The 24,058-nt window shown below is 36.6% G+C and overlaps 1 protein-coding gene across 1 annotated transcript in view; it reads right to left on the reverse strand.

Moving 5' to 3' along the window:
• LOC134539701 (small ribosomal subunit protein uS9) overlaps positions 1-23,636 on the reverse strand; it is a 42,816-nt gene extending 19,180 nt beyond the window's left edge. Inside the window, exons 1-3 of the mRNA XM_063381916.1 lie at positions 23,525-23,636; positions 23,398-23,442; positions 15,259-15,390 (exon numbers count right to left, since the gene is read on the reverse strand). Coding sequence (XP_063237986.1) covers positions 15,259-15,390; positions 23,398-23,442; positions 23,525-23,539 — 192 coding nt within the window. The 5' untranslated portion in view covers positions 23,540-23,636. The remainder of the gene's footprint in view (positions 1-15,258; positions 15,391-23,397; positions 23,443-23,524) is intronic.
• Positions 23,637-24,058: the final 422 nt, after the last annotated feature.

The following is a 24,058-nucleotide window of genomic DNA, read 5'->3' on the forward strand; positions in this document are numbered from 1 at the left end:
AGAATTATTTTTTTCCGTGCAGTGTCTGCATGTGTATGAAGCAACATTGTTCGATCGAAAGTACGCCTTTGTGTAGCATAAACATGTAAGCTGCGCCCTGTCCAGGTTTCGGGCATAATAATAAACACACGAACACACAACAGAGACAGACCAGCAGAGACAACAAAAGAAAATATGTATTGATTCATTTCCAGAGAGAGAGAGAGTGAGTGAGAGAGAGAGAGAGAGAGAGAGAGACGGGCAGGCAACAGGCGAGGAGAATATGACCTTGGCAGAGAGAGCGCGCCGAGCTGTCTCTATCTCTCTCATCCTTCCCCCCCCTCCCTCGCTATCACTGTCTGCCAGCCTGCAAGCAGTTAGCTATCCCTCCGCTTGGAGCGCACTGTCCATTTTCTTACGCGCCTCGCCCTCCAATTGTTCGGGAGCCGAGCGGCGTGGCCTCTCTCCTCGAGAGCCCTGAGGCGACTGAGCGCCCAGCGGCGCGACCCAGAGTCTTATACAGTGCTCTTAGGGCGTTCAGTGATCAGTTTTTATGCTATTGTGAGTGATGTATCAGTCTGAAGTCATTCGGAAGTAGGAACGTTTTTTGGACCACTGGAACAGCCTTAAGTTTATATTTTCTGTGGAACTATTTAAAAGAATGCCCTTTTTCATTTCACGCTGGTAGCTCGTGAAGGAATGGAGGGGAAGTGAGCTCAGTGCAACAGCTGAGCGGGCGTGGGTGGGGAGGTGACACTCAAGAGTGCCGGCCCTGTGGCGGCCTGACGTGTGTGTGTTGACGCGTTTCTGGATGGAGCCCAACTATACACTGCTGCGAGTTTGGATTATTTCGCTGCAAGACAGACACGTCGATGATATGCCAAAGAAACATGACACGGGTCGCCAGGGTTTGTTGCGAGCAGGCGATGACATTTTTCCAGGCCAAGTGGGCCATAAGCAGGACCAATGGCGTACGTTGAGACGTAGCATACGATGCTCATGGTGGGCAACCTGCAACGAAGACTTTGACCAAGTGAGTGTCCGACAGAGTCCTCCCTTTGCCCGGATAAGAGTCATTCAAGAAACTAACTACGTTTGCAACAGGAAGTTTACAGCTTATAAACAGTGACGTTCATGCTTTTGCAAGCCCCACTTTCAGTTTCATGTCAGAAGTAGTGATGGCGCTTCACCAGTTTAAACCACTGACATATCACATCTTAAGTTGTCAGTACTGTAATGTGCGTTACTACGAACTTAATTTTTTTGAGTATGAAAGGCCTCACTATATTATTGTGATAAATGAAAAAGGCAACAGTTAAAGACAGAGATATAATAAACACACAAGGATTTTTGATGCATAAACTACGGTCAAAATGGGAACTGATTTTTATAGGGTTTAGTGTTTAAATTTAATACAGTAGAACCCGTTTATAGTGAACCCGCCTATAATGAATTCCCGTTTATTGTGAATTTCCGTCTCAGTCCCGGCAAAATGATTTGAGGTTATGTATTAATTTATTGGATATAGCGCACAACTTTTGTCAATGTTGATACGTTTTCCCGTGTACCACGAACAAATTTTGCCGACATAATGCACATTTATCTCAAATATTTTCATATAATTAAAAGTTTTTTCACAAAACGTCTATTCTGGATCACATTAAAATTTTTCTCCGCAATACGCTACTCGATTGTCCACTGTTCATATTATAAACAAGCCGTATTCGAGTGCAAGCAAATTCAATATTTTTACGTCTCATTTTTATCGTTCACGTTTCGGACATTTTGATCGGGTAAGGTTCGTAAGACTACCACTAGATAGAACTCTGTGGACAAAATTTTTCCATAGAAAGTGAGAAAATTTCGTTCCAGCTTTAGCAACTGCGATACTAAATGATACGTAGTAATCTTTGATGCATCAGACTCGTTATTTTTCGTTTATTTACTTTTGACGGTAAAAAGAATTACGTGTTATTAAGCTGCAAATGTGCTTCAATAAGAAATACGTACATAAAAAAAGGTGAAAAACGCGGTAAAAAACGTAAGGCATTATCTGTGAGAGATAAACTGGACATTATTGAAAAGGGAGACTCCAACCCCACTGTCCCGCACGTGTTAATAGCAAAGGAACTGGGAATTGCAACATCCACATTAAGTACAATATTAAACAAGCTGAACAATCTTCTTTCTCAAGCTGCGATAACGTCACAGAGAATTAAATGTCCGAAAAAAGGATAATACGCCGATTTCCAAGAACCATTAGGTAATAGAAAGTGTAGTTCATTAAAAATAATATCTGCATTTGCTCATAAAACTGTTGCTTTGAGTATTTTCATTCGTTCTTTTCTTGGCTTAGGCCTATGTGTAATTAAGATTTTGCTTTTGAGTATGTATTGCCAATATGAAAGTTTTCCCAGATATAAAGTTTCCCCTCTATAGTGAACATATAAACTACTCCCTTCAGATTCGTTATAACAGGGTTCTACTGTATTTTGTTTGTAATTATATTTTTGTAATTGAGAAGAATAACATGATCACTGTGAGGAGAGGAAAAAGCATCATGAATGTAAAATGGCTACCACCAGAAACTTTTTGTTTACTGTACTGAACCACCATTAACATCCTTTCCATGGAGGTCAGAAATCAATTATAAGTTACAAAGATTATAAATAAAACAAGTTAGAAAATTGCTGAAGCGCACACAACAAATTCTCACCTTTTAAATAAAAATTTTAATGCAATACACCTTCACTCAAAAACATAGATTTGTTTTCCTCCAGTCATGTTTACGACTTACCACAATTTACTTTCTACCCACAGCCAAATTTACCATTTCCTAAGCCTTTTTAATCATTTAAGGGTTCATCAGCAGCCGTGGATGATCACAACTGCAGTCAGTAATTATTGCAATGTCTTTCTCACAGAAACACAAACCACATTGTTCATTAAGCAACCTCGAGGCTTGATGGAACTTGTGCTATGCAGCATTGCCTTATGGCATTGGCAATTTGAGCGCCCACCGTGCTTTTCCAGCACATGCTTTAAAAATTGTGCACAGGTTGTTTGGGTATATTGCCCCTTGATCAAATAATTCAATGTTCATTCATCAAACACATTTTAGTTCAGCCCATAATCTAAAAGATAATCAAAGCAGTTTTTTAATACATCAGATTCTAATGACTCAAAAATAAACCTATATTGAAATTGACATTTTACAATTGGCAACATTTGGTGACAATTTTTTCAACTATTATGGGAGTACAGGAGGGTATAGAGGGAGTGGAGACAAACAGAAAGAGGCAAGCACTCTCATTCCTGATGAGTAGAGACATGCAGTTTTGGGGTTTATTTTATAGCAAAATTCGTTGTTATTTACCCTTAAAAGTGGTGTTATCATACATCAAAAGCGGTGTTATTTTTTAAATAGTTTTAGCACTATAAGTTTAAAAAATTAAGCTAAGCATACCTTGAAATTTTGGACACATTCTTGCATTGTACAGTTGCACTAGCAGCAGTAATTTACAATCGAATTTACACATCACTTTTTACATACAGTAATTGAAAATATTTTAGTACCTAAACCAGCAAGAATAAATATGAAGTCTCTAAAATAGTGACATAAACACATGGAACAAAATCCTCAAACTTTAGCTCTCGAAAGCAAAAGTAGCCATGATACACAAATTAGCCTCACTTAAATTTGTCCTGCGGTCTGTTAAGACTGTGTTATATGAGGACAAAAATCGTTCACAGTCAACGTTTGCAGAAGGCATCCAGATGGCTTCAAGGCAGCTGGAAGCAAACAATGGCTGTGACAGCTTTACTACATTCAATGACTTCACTACGTCCACTGAATTGTCTGTTTCCATTTGTTTTGTAACAATGTCCTGAAGCTGACCAAAACCAGCTGTTAATTCTTCAGTGCTTATGGAGTAGAGACTATGGACAGTTTTCAGTTTCTGCACCATTTCTGGGTTTAATTTAGCAAGCAACAAACTTTCCTGACTAAAAATTTGAATTGCTTCAAATCTCTTTCTACTTGGGTCAGTTGTCATGAGAGAGTTCAGTTTGGAAAGGGCTTGTGTTGCTGTTCTTGTGATGGACACTTTAGCTTCAGCAGCTTTAGCGGGGGGCATGTTAGACAAAGCTCTACTGGTTGCCTCAAAATAAATGCCACGAGTGATGTTTTCAAATTTTTTTTTATACCTTGCAAGTCCCCATATAGTGAATGGGCAGTTGGAGACAAAGAACCTTCAAGTTTCTGTATTAGCTCTACAAGGCTCTTGGCATGATCTTTCACAAAGACAGCTTGACAAAGAATGAGAGAAATGTCATTTTCTGTGAGTGAACACAGAAACTCAACCCCTGAATTTTGTGTTGCCTTTAGTTCATCTGTTTTGCAGAAATCAACAATGTCATGTATGTAGTCTGCTACATAAAAAACGCTGTTGAACCAGGAATTCCATCTAGTAACAACAGGAAGTGGGAACAATGGACGTTTCTCTCCATGCTTTTCTTCAAGAAAGCTAGCATACAGGTGCCTTCTTTTCCTGGTGTTGTTGAACACATTTTTTATTTTGCTCATAGCATTGTTCAACTCAGGCAACTCTTTCACCCAGACATTGCCAACAAGATTTAACTTATGTGCCCAGCACTGGACATGCGTTAACTGGTCTCCAAGGATTACTTCGAGAGTACTAACAGCCTTGGTCATATAACGAGCAGCATCGGTTACTACTGAGAGCACATCACCATACTGTACATTGTACATTTTGAGTGAATCTAAAATTGCCCTCACACAGTTTGTGGCATTAGCAGCTTCAAGAAAGTGAACTCCTGCAACAAATATTTCTGGTTTATCCTGTTGAAGATTCAGAATTCTAAATAAAACAACAAATACACACCTACCCATTTTATCTGTTGTTTCGTCGCACAGTATGTCAATTTTTTTGTCCTTTAATGCAGTTTTGGCATCTTCAATTCTGCATTTGGCTATGTCCCCTACATATTTCTCACGGACTGTTCTCGCAAGTGGCATGTCTCCAGCACCTTCGATGTATTTGTTCAGCCATGCCCTGATATTAGGATCATCAAGCTTTTCAAGGGGTATATTTGCCTTTATAAAGGTCTCTGCTGTTTCCTTTATAAATTCCAACTTTTTGTCTTTTTGGACATTATTTTTTGCTGTCTGAAACGCTGAAGATATTGACGACTGGCGTTCAGGCGCACTAGATGAGCCTTGCAATGAAGAGAGACGCTTCTTGTGTTTTTCACTGCCTACATGTTTTTCACATGAGTCTTTCCTATCCCAAGAGACGGTGACATTACAGTGACGACAAAAAAGTGTGGTTGAATCACTAGCATAAAGTCCGTGTTGAGAAAATTCAGAGGCTCGCTGTTTTGCAGTTACCGGCACTTTAGGCATTTTAATAGGCCTAATGTTTTAGCCGACCTTTAAATTGTACACCTTTAATTTATTTCACAGACGTTGAAAACTATCTGTAACAAAATTCGACCCGTTAAACTTTAACTTGCGCACAACAGAATGTTACGAATCGTCACCGTGTTTGCATTTTAAATTTGGTATTTGGTTAATAAAAATGGACGCAATGGACAAACAACGCTAAAGACTATATAAGAGAACAACGCTTCGAGAAACAACCTGCTGTAAACACCGTGATAATCGACTGTCCAGGCGAGCCGAATATCAAAATACAGCAAAACCCCTTATTTGCACTTTTCATGGGGACAAAGTAAAAAAGTGTAAAAAGCGGGAAAGTGTAAATAAAGGGAAAAGTAAGAAATACGTTAAAGTTAATTAAAATACAGTCGCATCCTGCAGCGTTCAGAACGGGCTACATTACACAGTAAAAATAAATAAAAAAGGGGCGCAAATTGATGAAAATTTACCGTCAATTGCGCGCCTTGCGCGGAGAAAGGTCATTGTACTCGATCATCTGTTGTTACAGTGCGGCCTGCGGCGTCTGTTCTCTGAGCTGCGCATGCGCAGTATAACTCATTCAATGCTCCGCCCAGACTCGTGACCTTCCATCAGCAGCCAGCCAATAGAAGCGAGCTTAGCGGAAAAAAATATAAGCTCCACCTCCCGTGTACCAGTTTTGTCCAGTTCTAATACCAGTTTATTGGTATACGCACCCGCTTACTCGCTGCCGTGACATGTTCAAGTTTACGTTCATCTTGATGTCTTGATACCAATAATTAATTATTTACGATCCCCACAAATAAATGGTTAGTTTAAAAAATATGCGTCAACAGTATAATACTTCCGAAATTATATAATACGTATAAAACAGTTACCAAGATTCCACTCATTTTATCTTGTGAAGTTCATGTCTCGTACCAGTATTTCGGCTAAGTTGTGACATAAATACAGTATCAGCACTTACAATGTTACGATCAGCCACGTAATATTTCCGACATTTCCGTTACGTTTCTATATTCGTGAGTTTACGTTTTTCCCTAGTACATTTTAGATTGTCTCCTGCTGTAATTACTCGGACTTTTACACGCCTAGGCTTAAATTGTTACATGTTTAGAAATAAAAGCAACTTTTCATGTTATAAAATACACTGTGTGGGTAGTTATCTTTGGTTTTTTGTTGTTTCACGTTTGTTACTGTATTTACAAATTGAATTGCCGTGTTAGAATGAGGAAAATGTTCTGACTGTTCGCCGAAAATTCAAGGATTTCGCGTTATTATCCAAAATGTGAGAAATTCGCGTTATTCTTAAAAATGTACTCAAATTCGCGTAAAAATTCGTTTTATCGCAATCGCGAAATATGCATGTCTCTACTGATGAGGAACGTGATTTTGCACATTTGACTGATGGCGCGATATGTATCTGCAAGCCAGCTGAACGATTGACTAGTCAAAACTGGCGAACCATGCAGCCACTACAAATGTAGTGTTAGGTGAGGAAAGACATGCAATAAATTACCAGTATCTCCAAAAAAAAAAAAAAAAAAAAAGAAACAAGCAATCTTCAACAATTTAAACAATATTTATGTTTTTTTCTGCATTAGCCCATCCAATCTATTCGTCCACTGAAGTGGACGGACGTGAGCATTTAGGTGTACCTACATTCTAGTGGACATAAATAATACTGTTACGATTTTAATAATCATGGAGTGGGAAGAACTGAGTTCGTATAGGGATAGCCCAATTATTTATTTATTTTTTGCACAGTTTTATTGACTCCTAATATTTACAACACTAATACATAATCTTACTAAAAATGCCTACTAATCAATTACTTCACTCAGTATCTCAAGTCCTTACACACTGCACACCTCCCCGGGGAAAGCTTAAAAGAGAGGTAGTATGAAGTGGTGGGAGGACTCCAACCACCTATTGCAAGCATATTATGCATATAAAACATACATATAAAACTTTACAGTACACCAATCCCTCACTTAGCACGTATTCAGATTGCGCAAATTCATTTAGCGCGATGTTAATTTTACTGCCCCAGTCTTGAATAGCACGTATGTAAATTTCATTTTGCGCGAAATCTCCGCAGGCAAAAAAAAGTCGGGTACGACACCACAAAGTCTGTTTCAACATCTGTAAACAACAGATGTGCTGTGGCATATGTCTTTATTACACTATCAGCTGTTGTATGAACATCAACTATGGCAAGTTAATTTGCAGCTGTGGAGAGTAAAGGACCAAATATTTTTACCTCCTTGCGTATGCCGCCATGCCGTACCATTGTCTCCTGACCTCAGACTGAGCCATGATGAACTCAGTCTAGCCAGAGGCAAGGGAACTCGCACAAACACAAGCAATGTCTGCCCATTCGTCTGTCGGTAACTGTACATGCGCAGACACCTACAGTGGGAATCATAGCGGAATCATGGCTTCCAAGTGAGAACATAATGCTTCATGTTCAAGTATTTTAGACAAAACTGTAAGTTAGGGATGGGTCAGGTCGGTTCATCGGTTCCGTGGTTCCCCGGTTCTAGGCCCTCGGACCGGAACCGTTTTCAGGTACTGAAAAGACCGGTTTTTTAATGTTACGGGGTTAAGGTTCATTTTCAGTATTTTCACTACACTTCAAATTTAAATAACAATTGTTCTGCATAATTATTGTTAAGACGTGTCACGTGTTACAAAGATTTTTTTAATGGTGTTTTCCATTACGTATAATCGTATAAATAATAAATACGTAAATAAAACATTCCGCATATCTAAAACAGACGTTACCGTACGTACATACCTCAGGCATGACTCAATGCACCTAAGAAAATTGATGCAATCAAAGCCATAACTATGTTCTATATTATATTTAGTGCCGGGATAACTTTATTCTGTATGTAAATGTAACACAATACAGATAATTGGAAAATTTTCCGAAATTTCCGTCTTGGTCATATTGTTATTTTCATTTATTTACAGTAATATACCACGGCTGCGCTGCCATGTTTTTGTGAACATAGTGACCAACTTGCCATGCATTACACAACTTATCATACGTTTTAACTTATAAACGGTAAACGTTATTTTACCATTCCAGAATAAACCACATGGTTTTAAATGTATGTGAAAATTGAAGTAAACAATTAACACCCTTTTAGATGTTACTTTAACATGACACTTATTTTACCGTAATTTTTCAACACACGTGACCAATAATACCGGGAGGTTGGTACACAGCCCGAACTTCGACGTTTTGTTTTGGCTACTGTCGTGGTTTAGGCAATAAATAATTTGTGTTATTGGCACGTAAATTAATAAAGGAAGTAATATTTTCAGCTTTGTGCATGAGGAGTTTGTTTCGTTGCAGTAATGTTGTCTGTGTGGGAACATTTTGTTCTTGATGCAGATGAGAAGTTTGCTATATGCGAACATTGTATAAAATACTACCGATGAGACAGTAAAAATTTTATTTTTCTTTTCTTAAAGATTGATTATCCTCACAACTAATGGAACCGGAACCGGAGAAGAACCTAACCGAATTCCAAGAACCGAAATGGAACCGGAACCGAAAAAATTACAGAACCAACCCATCCCTACTGCAAGTAAAGTCCTCGGTTTACGTCGGGGTTACGTTCCTGAAAACCGCGACGTAAATAGAAACGACGCAAAATGAGCCATGTTTCATGCCACCGGCCGACCACGGCCCAAGGTCGGCCGGAAGCGCTGGCATACAGACGTGACAACGGGCAATTTTATCAGCAAATGACAACCGACAGCGTGGGAAACAAGTCCAACTAGTACTTCTCAGCTTTATAGAATGGTTATTTAACCAGCTGCTTTATTACCTTTATTGATTGAAATATAAAAACAGATATATAGTACATACTGTACGTAATATAAACGCATAATGCATTCAAAGTGTAAGGATACAAAGTGGTTTAGCGCTACACAGATTTTACTTTGAGTCATTCGCGGGAGAAAACAACTGTTTTCTTTTGGAGGCTGGTAAGAACAAAGTCAAAAGAAATGCATACATACAATAAAAGTACTATAAGTATGACAAACATTGAGAGCCCTTGATTTAAAATAATCACATGAAGTAATAAACACCTAAAAGAGGTTATACAATAGCGCGGCGCAATTCTTACAATTTACATACGGGAATAATTCTAATAAAAATCAATTTAAAATATTTTTCATGAGAAACACTACTTTAAATTTACGTCGCAAACAATATAAATTACATATATCATTTTACGTAACAACGGCACGTTTAAAACTCCGGCCAACTCAATGATATCATAGCGACTGAAGTGCCAAGTAGTTGGACGAAAAGGGGTAGGAGAAAATGCTGTGTCGTTGCGGGAAGTAGATAACACTTCTACGTGCGAGATACGTGGGTGGCCAAGCGGGCGGGCTGGTAGTATTGCATCACCGCGCGGAGAGCAGGAAGCGTCCCTCATGATGTATCAGGGTGTCTACTGGTCTTCCTTTCCAAAAATCAGTGACTTTTGGTGACTTTTGGAGCCCACTTTCTGTCATTTTTGGTGACTTTTTTTTACTAAAAATTGTATTAAATTAAAACGGATATTGAATATAGGTCTAGTTTACTTATCAACGGTTAAGCTTATTGTTAAATAAATGGGATCACATGCAGTTTAAAATGCTAAACTTGACCTTAAAAAAGTTTTACTTTGAGCAGCTTTGGAGGGTAATGAAAAATAAATCCAAATAATCGATAATGACTTAATTTACAAATAAATAAATAGGCGAAACTAACAGGTATTTGAAATATAGTCTGTCATTTATAAACATATTTTGTTCCTAAGTTTTTTCAAATCCCTGTCTATTTCTAAGAGTTCTTCTTTCTTTTCTTCCAGCACTTTTTTCTTTTTCAATTCTAAGAGCGTAATTTCATGTGCTGCTCTTTTCCTTGCATTCACAGATTCATCCTCTTTAATCTTCTTCTTCATCAGGTCATCTCTTCTTTTTGATGCAGCATTTCTGAAGTTTAAAATCATCTGTTTAGATATAGTATGAGAAAAAGTTTCAATTCCACCTGTAACATAAAAAATTTGAGATTTAAAATTATTGATAAAGAAATATTTAAGTCTAACTTACATTCAGAAAGCATTTCTTTTTAAACCCACCTGGAAGAGAAGACACATGGTCATGAACAAGTCTTTGGGCAACCAAAGATTTCTCTTGAAGATTTTCCACTAAGAACTCCTTATTGAAAGAAAAACTTCTCTCAACTGCTGCATTACCATGAAAGCAAATCAAAAAACGCTGAATGAAAGAAACAAACAGGTTATGGGCATTCTCCATTGCCGAGCTTAGCAGTTGAAACAAAAACTTATCTAGGCTATCCTTTTTCCAGTTAAAGAACTTTGTTGCTTTCAGAACTTCAGGAAGTGCACAAAACTTAGCATATTCTCTTAACACAACATCCCCATCTGCTGGTGACAGGTGATTGAGAGAAATAAGTTCTTCAATGGCAATCTTGGCCCTCGAGGTTCTGACATCTTTGACAATCACTGAAGGAGATAAGCAAGTGGACCCAAGCACAATTCGCTTCCTTAAAGGGCTTTTCTCTTCAAGCTTGGAAAACAACTGTAACAAAAACTGTTTGCAATCTGCTTTAAATCTAAGAGAGTGTAGTTCTTTTACTTTCTTTAGGCAAAATGTTGCTCCAAAACCAATTTCAATAGAATCTGGCATTCTTAGGTCAGTCTCATTTTTGACATTCAAATGTTTTAACTGGGATGCACTAACAACCTTTTCCATTGCAGATTTTGTAAACACTCTACTCGCAATGTTCTTCATCAACTGGAAAACTTCTTGATAAAGAAAAGGCAGTAGGGGATCGTTTCTCTGAAAACATGTCAAAAATTCTTCCAGCTCTTCAGATATCATGGCAGAGAAATGTAGCTTAGCTTCTAGTACTGGGTCTTCCAACAAGGCCTTCTTTACCACATGAAAGTTCTGGGAGTTTGGAGGATTCTTTTCAATCTCTTTGTCTGTAACGTATTTCTTCAGATGTGGAATAATTTATGAGCACCTTTTCATCACAGATGAGTTTTCAGTCCATCGTATGGCACAGAACTTTTTCGGGAACATTCTGGAGCCAGTGATTTGTTGATAAACTGCACGACGAGATGGGTAGTTCTTGAAAAGACTGTAAAGTGCTCTAAGAAACTCATTAAGTTGCCAACCAACTTTTGCATGAGCTGTTTTGTATGCACCATTTACAATGTGCAATGAACAGGTGCCTAAGTCCAAGATTTCTTTTTCGCTGTCAAGAGTACATCTCATGTAACTTTTCAGGTCGGAAATCAGTTTCAAATTAACATTGGGTCCATTAGTTGCAATTTGCACCAAGCCTCCTAGAGACAGGTCAGCTTCTCCAATGCATACAATAAGATTATTGAGCAAATCTGCAGCTTTTGAATGCTCCAGGAAAGCAGATGTCAGATATTTTGTACAAACACAACTGTTTTCTGCATCCCAATACTTTACAACAATGTCCATTTGCCCCTTTTGGCAAACATCGTTTAAACTTTCGTCAATTGACAAAGCATAAAATGGGCTTTTCTGAACACTATGTGACACACATTTCGCAAAATGGGGTCCAAGTCCATATGTTATGCTGTATGCAATTTTATCCTTATGCATTTTCATTTTAGAGGCTAGAGAGCTATCTGGGAACATAATGGGAAACAGCTTCACTGCTAATTCTCCCGAGCGGGATGAAGCATGTGTGAAAACACAGTGAGTTGCCCACACAATCTCTGCTTTTGTCACACTGTCATTAACTAGGTAAGTTGACAGCCTTGATGGTTCAGCAGTATGTTCTTGGCTAGAAGCAGACGTGCTAGGCTTAGGTTCTGGCAAAGATGGACTGGGTGTATTAGCCTGAGGAACACTCATGGAAGGCCCGTCAGTATCCATGGGTATAGCTCTGAAGGAAGACAGAGTTTTTTGTTTTCCAGATTTCAGGCAACTGGAAAATTCACTATGCTTCTTGCCTTTCTCGTGGCTTTTTATTGCATTCACACCAGAGTGGGACACATCAATTTGTTTTTTACAAAGAGAACAAAAACCAAAAAATTTATCTTTGCCTTTTCTCAGCCAAGTTCTCCATCCTTCTTCTTCCAACCACATCTCTTGGAAGTGGCACTTACCCGGCATCTTGTAAAAAAACTGTTACACAAACACTTCATTCATTAAAAAAAACTGTCAACATAGTGAACCGTGGGGCAGTCTACAACTATTGAGCCTTGTGGGCGGTTAAAACAGATTGGCCTACATGAAAATATACACACTTAACCAACTCACTGTAATTTTAATAAAAAATAAATTACCGATTGTTAATTAGTGAGAATGGGGCCCATTTCTACTTCTTTCACAAAGAAATATCATTACAAAAAACGCCGGCCGTTTACTAATTGTAAATAATGCGTCATAAAACGTAGCGGCCACGAAATCAAAAAAAAATAAACTTAACCTCCCCAAACTGTTGTACGCCGGCATATTATTAATTATAAATTATGTTTGGCTGAAACATAATAAACTATAACTGCAAGGACACCAAAAAATACCGTCCGCGAATAATCCAAACAAACGCAGTTGTTTCATGTGAGAGCAAAGCATATAACATATTGCCAACATTGATCGAAGCGTAGGTGAAAGTGAGAACCAGTCTAGCAGTTACAGCGTCATTATTTAAAAAAAAAAACATATTCCTACATACAAAACCTTACATCCTCACTGAATAAAAAAAAGGGCGGAAACGATATATCTGTTCCTTAAATAAATAATTAACAACGCAACAGCTTTCGAAGTGTGCTTGTCAGCCCTGGGCGTCCCACGATACTCGCACGTGGTACAAACACGATTATTATCCTACACTTAATGTTTGGGTTTGCTCTTGTTGGTAAGATATATGGTCCCATTGTACTAGTACGTACACAATAGTTCTCGTACGTTTGTTACATCATGTAATCGATCGGTATTCTTTTCTCCTCGCTTGCACTTGACAAAGAAAAAACACTACGGACGGCGCAGTGAGATAAATAGCGAGAAAGATGGATATTTCAGCCGTTATCTCTATCGAAGGGAGGGCAAGTAAACAGGTGTTCCAGAGGTTTTTGCGAGTTACATCACATTTATGTTCTCCACAAAAAAAAATCGGTGCCCTCTTTCCAAACTTCGTGACTTTTCGGTGACTTCCGTGACCCTACCCCAAATTCCATGACTTTTCCATGACTTCCGTGACCAGTAGACACCCTGAGTATGATAAGATAAGGCGGTGAACGTGTAGCTTACGCTACATAGCATAAATTAACTACCGAAGGAAACAAAGAATTATAAACAAATTATATAAGGTGTTTTGGTTAAAATAAATATTTACGGTCATTGTAAACGACGTTATTGTGAATCGGCGACAACTTAAATTGAAACATGAGTACTCAAACATTAGCGACGTTAATCCGAAACGACGTAAATCGGTACGACGTAAATAGAGGACTTACTGTAATACGATATGCAGATTGTCATGAAGGCCACACTTATGTTGGTCGCACTTTGGTTTTAAGCAAGTCAACCGTGCACACAATCATACGAAATAAGGATTCTATCAAACATTTGTGTAAGTCTGATGCTGTTGGTTGTACTAGTGATAACATATTTGACATTAGATACGGGAACAGAAATGAACAGATGATTCACATGAAAAAGTTTTAAATGAACAGTGCAATGAAAAAAAATCACGGGCCTGACAGGATTGATGTGAACCAAGTGGTGATACACAAATAAGTACTTATTTTTGAAAAATGAAAATGGAAATATCCGGACAGTAATAATCATTTTCGTTGCCAGTAAAGGATGGTTTGGAAAGTTCGCGGAAAAGTACCAGATGTGAGTTGAAGTTCACGCCTGGACGGGCAAGTCAGCCAGCCAATTGATGAACTATCTTCCGTTACACAGTGTCGAATTTGTCATACAAAGTATTCGATGGTAGGCTTATGAAGATAATTGGTGTGACATATTTATCATTGAGTGTTATTCCAAGCATTTATATTATGTGAAGAATATTTCCATACACGTTTTGGAACACATTAAGTAGATTAGCCTTGCTATTTATGGAGACCAATGTTTCAGAATACATACGCAAATTCGAATAACACTAACATATTTAGGAACGCATTAGTCGTGCTAAGTAAGGGATTGGTGTATTACCTTAATAGAAATGTGCATTTAATCTTGACATAATTTGTGTTATAATTTGTGCAAAACAGAAAAAAATTACCATAAAGCTATGTTAAAAAAAAGGGGGTTGTCTGTAAACTCTGTTTACAGACTATAATTTTACGTGATAACGTCATAAGTAAACATTGATGAAAATTTGCATACTTCTTAATTTTCAAATATTATTTACAGTCTTGGCAAATTTTATTTAATAATTTGTTTAAACATAATCACGAACAATTAGTTATAGAAATAAACTGAAATCAAATCAATGTCAATAAATTGTTAATTTGAAACGACAAAATTGGACTAATTTTTTTTAATTGCTGCTTTTAAAAAGCCCACCTTAACCTGTTTGATATAATAGAAGATTTTCACGCACAGTGGCTAGCCGGTTCTTGCACGCTCGGCTCAGGCGGAACGTGACAATGAGTCATGCTTTTTCGTGCTTGCAGCCGGCGTTCATCGATTTATAAGACGTTATCACGTCAAATAAAGACTCCTCACTTGCATGACAGGGTTCCACGACACACAGTCCTGCACAGAGACTAAAGGCGACAGGTTGAGGTGTGCGCCAGGGGTTGACCCACCTTGCCCAGCAGCAGCAGCGGCTCCTGCAGCTTGTACTGCAGCACGCGCGGCTCCACCAGCTCCAGCGGCCGGCCGTTCACGCGCAGGTTGCCGTTGCCGCGCTTGCAGTACGCCACCGCCGTCGCACTTTTCTGCAAGCAACACACCCTCCTCACCCTTCACGACACGCTATCCACACACCGCGTCTCGTCCAGCTACAGCAGTTCAGGACAAACACATGGCCGGAAACATGTTCACGACGATTACGAGGGTTCCTCACTGGCCATCATTTTTCTTTCTTTCAGCTTTTCACAATTCTTGTTGTTCCCGAAAGCTACAAAATGTGTCTCAAACTCAATGTAATGCAACATTTTACTCACTATTCACCAAATTTGTAATTTTTGAAAATCTGGTACAAAAATTAATACGGAGGCATTACTTTCAATCAAGCCTCGCACGTGGGCGCATATGGCATTTTAATGTGTACGACTATGACCTATACCACCACCAGGAAAAAAAAATACCTTCAGTCTGCGTGAAAGCATAATGGTGCACACCTATTCAAATTACTATCACTGGGGAATTTCCATAACTTTTCCAGGGTTTCAAGTTAATTCCCTGGATTTCCCTGACTTTCCAGAATGTGGACACTTTAAACAGGCTGTCCACTTTATGTAAAGTCCCAATCCAGCCTACTTCCCAGGTTGAGGATTAACGCTATTTTGATAGATATTAATAAGATATTAATAAAAATTAATTTTTATGTTGCTTTAAATACAAAATTCAGCGACCACATATAATCATTTGGTCAAATAATTTTCACTTTGTAAATGCGTGTTTGGGATTTACGCGTCACGTTGTACGCACAGCTGTAGTGACCGTCTGGAAGGGTCTCTGGAGGCTACCACTAGCCAGCCAATCAGGGCGAGCCCTGGCGTCAAGTGATGTGCCCGTACGAATTTCCTTATATGGTCATGTTTTGGAATTATGTGCGCTGATTGGTCAGTTGGCCCACGGGGTTGCCTCCCTTGTTTTCACCTTTACAAGGGAAGGTAATCTCGTCAACCAAGTCACTTGTTGCTCGATCGTCGCCGAAGCCGGTTGCGTCGTCAGCAAGTCACAACACAATATGAGAATTAACTAAGGGACAGTTTAACACCTAGGGGCTGGGGCCAGGCCGTATATTTTTAACCTAAGTTCATTTTTTTTCGGACTAATTAACTAGAAATTCAGGCCCTAGGCATCGGCATCGGCCTGACTTCGTGTGATTTCGGTCCGCGATCGACGGTACCTTGAGTTATGTAATTAACCAAGGGACATTACTAAAATATTTTTTTTTTTGGCGAGTGACAAGACTGCTCGACCATCAACGGCAAGATGTACGGTGCTGTGGTAAGTATTTGGACATCATAAAAATTGGTATAATAAAAGACAAAAAACTGTGCAAGTAACAAAATTTTCTAACTAAATTCATTTGTAAAATTGTGTACTGAGGCTATGTAACGATGAGAAAAAAACATTTGTTTTAAAAAGAAATTAACAAAGATAATTTAATAAACTATTTTATTTCCAAATAACGTAGAACCATCGTAATGAAAAATCCCTAAGGAACTTTGTTTGTCTTTGTTTCGTTACATTTCTCTGTGTGCTTAGCCGGGCCAAAACATACAACGTAATAATTGGAATAAAATTTTTTACATATTCTTGCAATTTTTTAATTAATTTTGTTGCTCTATTTACAATGTAATTTTAAATTGTCAAGACGCCCATTTGAGAACCAAAGCGAGCAGCCACCTGATTGGCTGAACGAGAAGCAGATGGGAGTAGGATGAAAAGAAGTTGGAAATTTTAGCATTTATTTTCAGGATCCAGGTAAATTTCTAGTTTAGCGGTGGTTAGTTCTACTAACCTTTTTGATGTTTTTTTTTATATGAAAGGAGAAAAAGCTTGTTACGGACATTTAATTGATTTGCAAAGCGTTTATACGTGTTGTGGAATAAGTCACTATATAAATAGTGTCATGTTAACTCCGTGTCACATTCTGTTTTGCCACTACTTGTGTCAAGTGCAGTATTTTATTAATAATGTAAATAGTCTCAACAAACCTGTCTTTATAGTTGCAATCATGAAAAATCCAGTTAGATAGAGTACAAAACTATTTCATTGTCAAGAAAATTCTACACTTAACACTAGTAGCAAAACAGATACACACAGTTAACACGGTGCTATTGATATTCCGACATTAAGCCACCAATTCACCTATAAACGTCCTTTTTCCAATCCAGTAGGAATGTTCACAAACAGTTTTTAGGGTAAATAAAGGAGGGCCTGTAGTGTTGAACACCTCTTATAGAAACCAATTGTATTTTTTTTTGTTATTTGCAACTAAACTAGAAATTTACCCGCCATTAATTGTGCAGCACTGTAGATGTTAGCTTAGTTATATGTTTTCTGTGCGAATGTTCCATTACGTTGTGAGTATGTGACTACCACCAGGAAACATATCAAGAGTTATACTTCAAAAACTAATGTAAAGAAAATACTATCATCTACTTAACACAATGTTATAAATTAAAACTAAAAATACAGTTAAAATTATTAAGACTCAACTGTAGTAATTTTACGTGTGTGTTCAGATTTTCCGATGTTAAATTACGAGCTATATTAATGGTAGTCAGCTACGTTAACAATATTTTTAAGAATTTAAAATATTTGTTTTTAAATTAAAAGGCTTCCAAAATTTTTTTAATACATTAGGGCCTCATAGAAAGGTTTGTCAAATTACCATCTTGACCTAGACACTTTTTTAAGGTTTTTGGGTCGGTAGGTGATAGGTAGGTAGGTAGGTAAAAGGTATAACTTATAAGTTGTCAAACAATTTTTGATTAGACGAACCATTTCTGCAAGGAGTGAAAAACTAAGAGGTAGAATTTAAAAAACAAATCATAACTGCCTTTGTAGGCATGGGCGTAGATCCCGGGGGGATTTTAAAGTTAATGGTGTACACAACATATATATATCAGATTATTGTTTACAACGACGAGACACTTCGACATGCTTTACATTCCTACCTTCGAGTTCCGTAGTTATTTTCCCCTACCCCTTCTGCGAAAGCCATGGTATGGAGTTTACCAGTGAGAACTTTGAAACCCTTAATTCCTAGAAACCGTTCATTCCAAAGGACAAAGCTAGGGTAGGGTTCCGTTAGCATTTCTTCCCCATTGTTACCCACACTACCTTGTCCTCTGAAACGACAGTATTATAGGTTTCAGGTAGTCTGTTTTTAAAGTGGTTTTGCTCTCGTGTGCGCCAGTCTTCTGCTTTCTTGGCAAACATCAACATGGATAAGTTTGTGACGCGGAAGAAACGGAAAACAGAATCTGATTCTCACCTGGTAAGCTTGATTGTTTTATAAGTAGTGACTATTATTTAGGTAATATATTTTATTTACGTGATTATGTAACGTTATTTTTTCCAGTAAATAAGCAAATTAAATACTTTAACAGTAATTATAGCAGAATTTAGTTTATGTACGAACTGAAACTTATATACCATTTTCTGGAATTTTTTAGCTCATCTCCTTCTGTAAGGCTAGCTGCTCTGTACATTACATGTGAATATACAGGGAATAATTTTTTTCCTCGTCAATATGGAATTTAAAATCACTCCCCTTTTATTATCAAACGATAATTTTCACAATTCATGGCCAATAATCACTTTATAACATTTGTTATTTGATAACTGCAGCACTGCACGAGTAAACAGAAGTAAGAATGAGAAAGAAGTATTAAAACGTTACACATCCGTATTTAAGTTAATAATGAAGCAAACGCGTCTCTTTAATAACTAATCAAGCGGCATATTTTAACTAAATGATTCACTGCCAAAATACTGATTATACTAAATATAAGCCGAGAAATGTATGTGGTTCAATTAGCTGTAGGATAAATTTCATAGTTCTATCTCCGAGATTTTTCATTTGTGTCATTAAGTTTTTTTCTTTTTTACCTGGTTGATGCCTTTACTAAATAAAATATTCTTTAAGGGTTTTAATATGATTCGATCGTTCATTTGATGTTGATCCGTTTATTAGCTTTGGCGCTTTGGGTTTTTAGGGCGCATCAAAAACTGTGAACAAAGAATTTCACGAACAGGATTTGAATCGCAGTAATTATGTGATGTGGCATAAAAAACCTGACTAAGTGCGGGTCGAACTCGCGCACGAAGGGTTCCGTACTATTATCTATAAAAACCGCAAAAAAAAATCATGTCTGTTGTATGGGAGCCCCACTTAAATATTTATTTTATTCTGTTTTAGTATTTCTTGTTATAGCGGCAACAGAAATACATCATTTGTGAAATTTTATTCTGTTTTCACGTTTGTTGTATGGGAGCCCCCCTTAAATATTTGTTTTATTTTAATTTAATAATTTATTTTTAAAGTGAATATATAACTAAATATTCTGTGAATATTTCAAGCGTCTACCTGTTGCCTTTTCAATATTGAGCAAAAACGAACAAAAAAATCACGTTGGTTGCATGGGAGCCCCCTTCAATATTTATTTAACTATGTTTTTAGTATTTGTTGTGTAACTATCACGGTTCATGAGATACAGTCTGGTGGCAGACGGATAGACAGACAGACAGACAGACGGACGGACAGCGGAGTCTTAGTAATAGGGTCCCGTTTTACCCTTTGGGTACGGAAGCCTTAAAATGTAACCCCACTCTTTACATCTCAAACTTTGTCAGATTGAGATGATTTTAATACGATCTGTTACCCTAATATTAAATTTTTACTGATTTTCTTAGCAACTTAATCAGTCTCTACGGTGAAGCTGACATTTTATACTCTCAAGAGGATCGAAAATAATTTAAAGAATAATATGGCAAATAAAGGACTCATCACTGAAGTATATACATTATTATGTGCCTTTTAAAGCAGACGATGTATTATTACGAAAATGAAAAACAAGAAATTTTTTCTCACATAAACTTGACATTTTTGTTTCAAAAGATTATAGCATGATTAATATGTACGCATTTAGGACATGTGAAAAATAAAGTGTATAACATACTAGCTTATCATCCAGAGAAGACTTGTTTCGGTTGACCTCTAGCGCAAAATTCTTAAACCACAGAATTCACCCCCCCCCCCCCCTCCCCCGGAAATCCTACAGATTTGCGCCCATGTTCACAGATTAAGATACACATAGAGACGCCTTGCTGACTTCTAAAGATCGTGGTGGCGGTGTTTTGATAGCAGTCAATAAGTTTAAATTCACTTCTATTCAGCCTATTTTTCACCTGGACCACCCCGGAATTGAATCTGTTTGGTTAAAAGTTAAATTGACTCACAATAAATCCTTTATAATTGGCAATATATTTACCACCCCAAACATCTCCAAATATTTATTCATATTATTTTGAGACTTTAGTAGATAAACTGGCTGCCTATCAAGATGAGTTAGTGCTACTTGGTGATTTTAACGTCCCAGGTGTTGATTGGACCAATAATCTAACTACCAACATCGTGCACACGCACATCAAGACTAAAGCACAATATCTTATAAACTTTATATCTAGTCTTGGTCTATTTCAGTATAATACAATCCTATCATCCAAAAACCTCTTAGATCTTTGTTTTACAAACATCTCGCAATGTTCAGTATCTCATGCGGATGAAGCACTCGTCACTGAAGACCCATATCATCCTGCCTTAACAGCATTCCTTATGTGGTCAGTTCTACTAGAGTCTCTAGGTCCTATATAAATGGTGACTATCTTGGTCTTTACAATGCTGTTAAAAACTATGATTGGTCAAATTTCTATGAATCTACTGATGTTAACATTTTCACAAACTTTACAGAAGAAACAAAAATATGTACTATTATACTAAATTTTCATTCTTTCGAAAACAAACCAAATATCTTATCAAGCGTGATAAAATAAATTGGACCAGAACCACTAATAATAATATCAAGAACAACCCTAAGAAGTTTTGGCGCTATGTCAAATTAATAAAAAACGGTTATCATGAACAGCATTCGTTAAAAGTTAACGATGTTGTATCTAGTGATCCAGTCGTGTTGACTAATGTATTTGCTGAATACTTTTCAAGTGTTTATGTGTCCTCTAATCTCAATTACCAAGTTCCCACCTTAAATTCATTCCTTGATACAATATCTGTTCCCTCTGTTTCTGACAGCCTTGTGCTTTGGGGCATAAGGGCTCTAAAACCCTCAATGTCTACAGGACCCGACGGGATTCCTAATTTTATTCTGAAAGGCTGTTCACATTTATTAGTACCCCTATTAAAACATGTATTTAATACTAGTTTAAGAACCCAAGTTTTTCCAAATAAATGGAAAATTGCAAAAGTCATTCCAATTCATAAAAACGGAAGCAAATTAAATGTGGTTAACTATAGACCAATATCACTATTAAATGGTCTCTCTAAAATTTTTGAAAAAATAGTTTTTAAAATCACTAATTTCCAACTAAAAAATTGTTTATCTAGTAATCAACATGGCTTTAGATCAGGAATGACCACAGCCACCAATCTAATTACTTTCCTCAATCCTATTTTTAATTAAGTCATTAGCAGGGGTCAGGTAGATGCCTGCTATTTTGATCTTGCTAAAGCTTTGGATACTGTAAACCATTCATTACTATTAGGCAAGTTACATAATTTCGGTCTTAGTGACAATTATGTTAATTGGTTTTCTAGCTACCTTAAAAATCGAACTTTTTTTGTATAGCTATCAACAACTCCAATTCCTCAAAATTTATAGCTAGTTCTGGAGTTCCTCAAGGTGGTACCTTGTCTCCTTTACTTTTTAACATATTTATTGATGATATTACTCAAATTCTGAATCATTCTTCTGGCACTCTATTCGCAGATGATCTAAAAATAAGTAGAAAAAATTTATTTTAATGACTGTTTATTATTACAAAATGACATTAATGAAATTAATAACTGGTGTAAAGCAAATCTTGTAACCCTCAACAAAGGCAAAACAAAAATAATATCCTTTACTAGAAAATACCTTCCTATCAAATACGATTATAAATTGGGCAACACCTTAATTCAGAAATCCTCTTCTCTCAAAGATTTAGGTATCATTCTAGATTCTAAATTGTTCTTTCACCAACATGTTCAACATTTAATTTCTAGTTCCCGAAGAAATTAAATATGTCACATGTTATGCTACAAAAACTGATTCTATCCTCTCACTTTATTTAGCATTAATTAGGTCAAAACTAGAATACTGCTCAGTAATTTGGAACATAAATATGTGAAATAATATGAAAATCTAAAATATACAGAATAAATAAATAAATATTATTAATCAAAAACATCTTCCTCTACCCAATCTGATATCTCTCTCAAGTCGAAGAGAATTACTTGACTCTATTTTCATTAAAACTGTTATACTAACAAATTAAACTGTAAATATATACTTGACAACACTGGTTTAAGAGTACCTCCTTTTAACAGTCGTTTAACTTCCACTTTATGTACAGTTGACAAAATAATGATCTTATCTTTAGGCTAATAACCAATTTTAATAAATTTGATAAAGACTAATTATTTTCCTTAGTTCTTAATGATCATGTGTTTTAGTTCTATATTGTCTAAATTGTAACGTTTGAATTTTGTTTTATTGTCTTTCGTTGTGTTTTGTTTTTATATGTATTATATTGTATTGTTTTGTGTTTTTCATTTATGTTTATTATTGTGTGTGTATATGTATCTAATTGTGTGCCAACCATTAAAGGCTTTGCCCTGTTGGTTGGCATGTAACAATTACAAATAAATAATATTTGGTATTTTTAAAACTGCTATTTTGTGTGCGAACGTAGCTTCGAATCCCGAGCTGAGCGTGTGCGAGCGTGCTATTTCCATGTGTGGGCGTGCTTTCGCGAATGAGCCCAGGTTTTACCAGTAATTTATCACTTTAAATACAAAGTGGTTAGGTTAAGTTTATATAATACAAAACAATATCATCGTGAGAATAGTCGGTTATGTTACGTTAGCTACATTTAAAATACTTTACAGTAACATGGACGGTTGGTTAGGATGTATAGATATATTAAATATACTTTTGAAAGTATTATGTTTACGTAAGGATAAACATGAGACAAGCCAATATTACCTTTCTCCCGAAAACTTGCACACACTGGATCGGTTCTTTGGCGGGCTGAAATAAAAAAAAATCAATAACACACACTTCAACACTAATTACATCATTAAGAGTATAATAATAAAAGATAATAACTTGCCTTTGCTTTCTGCATTTTAACGCAGTATTAATGCTTCTACAACAGGAAAACCGCGTGGAAAGGAAGTACGTCCAAAGTTGGTCCAAAGATGCGAACACCACCGAAGTCAAAACAGTTAAACAAATTTGTAAATATCACCGAATGTTAGCAAATTTTTGATTACAATAATTATAAAAATAATTTATTTAAACATAACTTTATAGTATAATAACTAAAAAAAATGTTAAATAAAAACCCTTATCACAATGAAACTAGCAGCTTAAACTATAAGGAAAAGCCTTTGGAAATTATGTTATTTCTGACTATTAAAAAAATATTATTAACATAATATATTGTATAGAGAAAAAAAACTTATTGATAATTCATTAACAAATAATAATATTGAAAACTTTAAGTGAGATCCTTAAAATAGATAATTATTTATTTAATAAAAACTTATAAAAGAATATACAAACAGAAATGCGCCATTTTGAATTCAAACTTTATTATCACTTAACAATTTTTTATTTATAATTAAAAATTTCACTACGTCAA

This window comes from Bacillus rossius, chromosome 15 (assembly GCF_032445375.1).
Source record: "Bacillus rossius redtenbacheri isolate Brsri chromosome 15, Brsri_v3, whole genome shotgun sequence".
Taxonomy (NCBI): Eukaryota; Metazoa; Arthropoda; class Insecta; order Phasmatodea; family Bacillidae; genus Bacillus; species Bacillus rossius.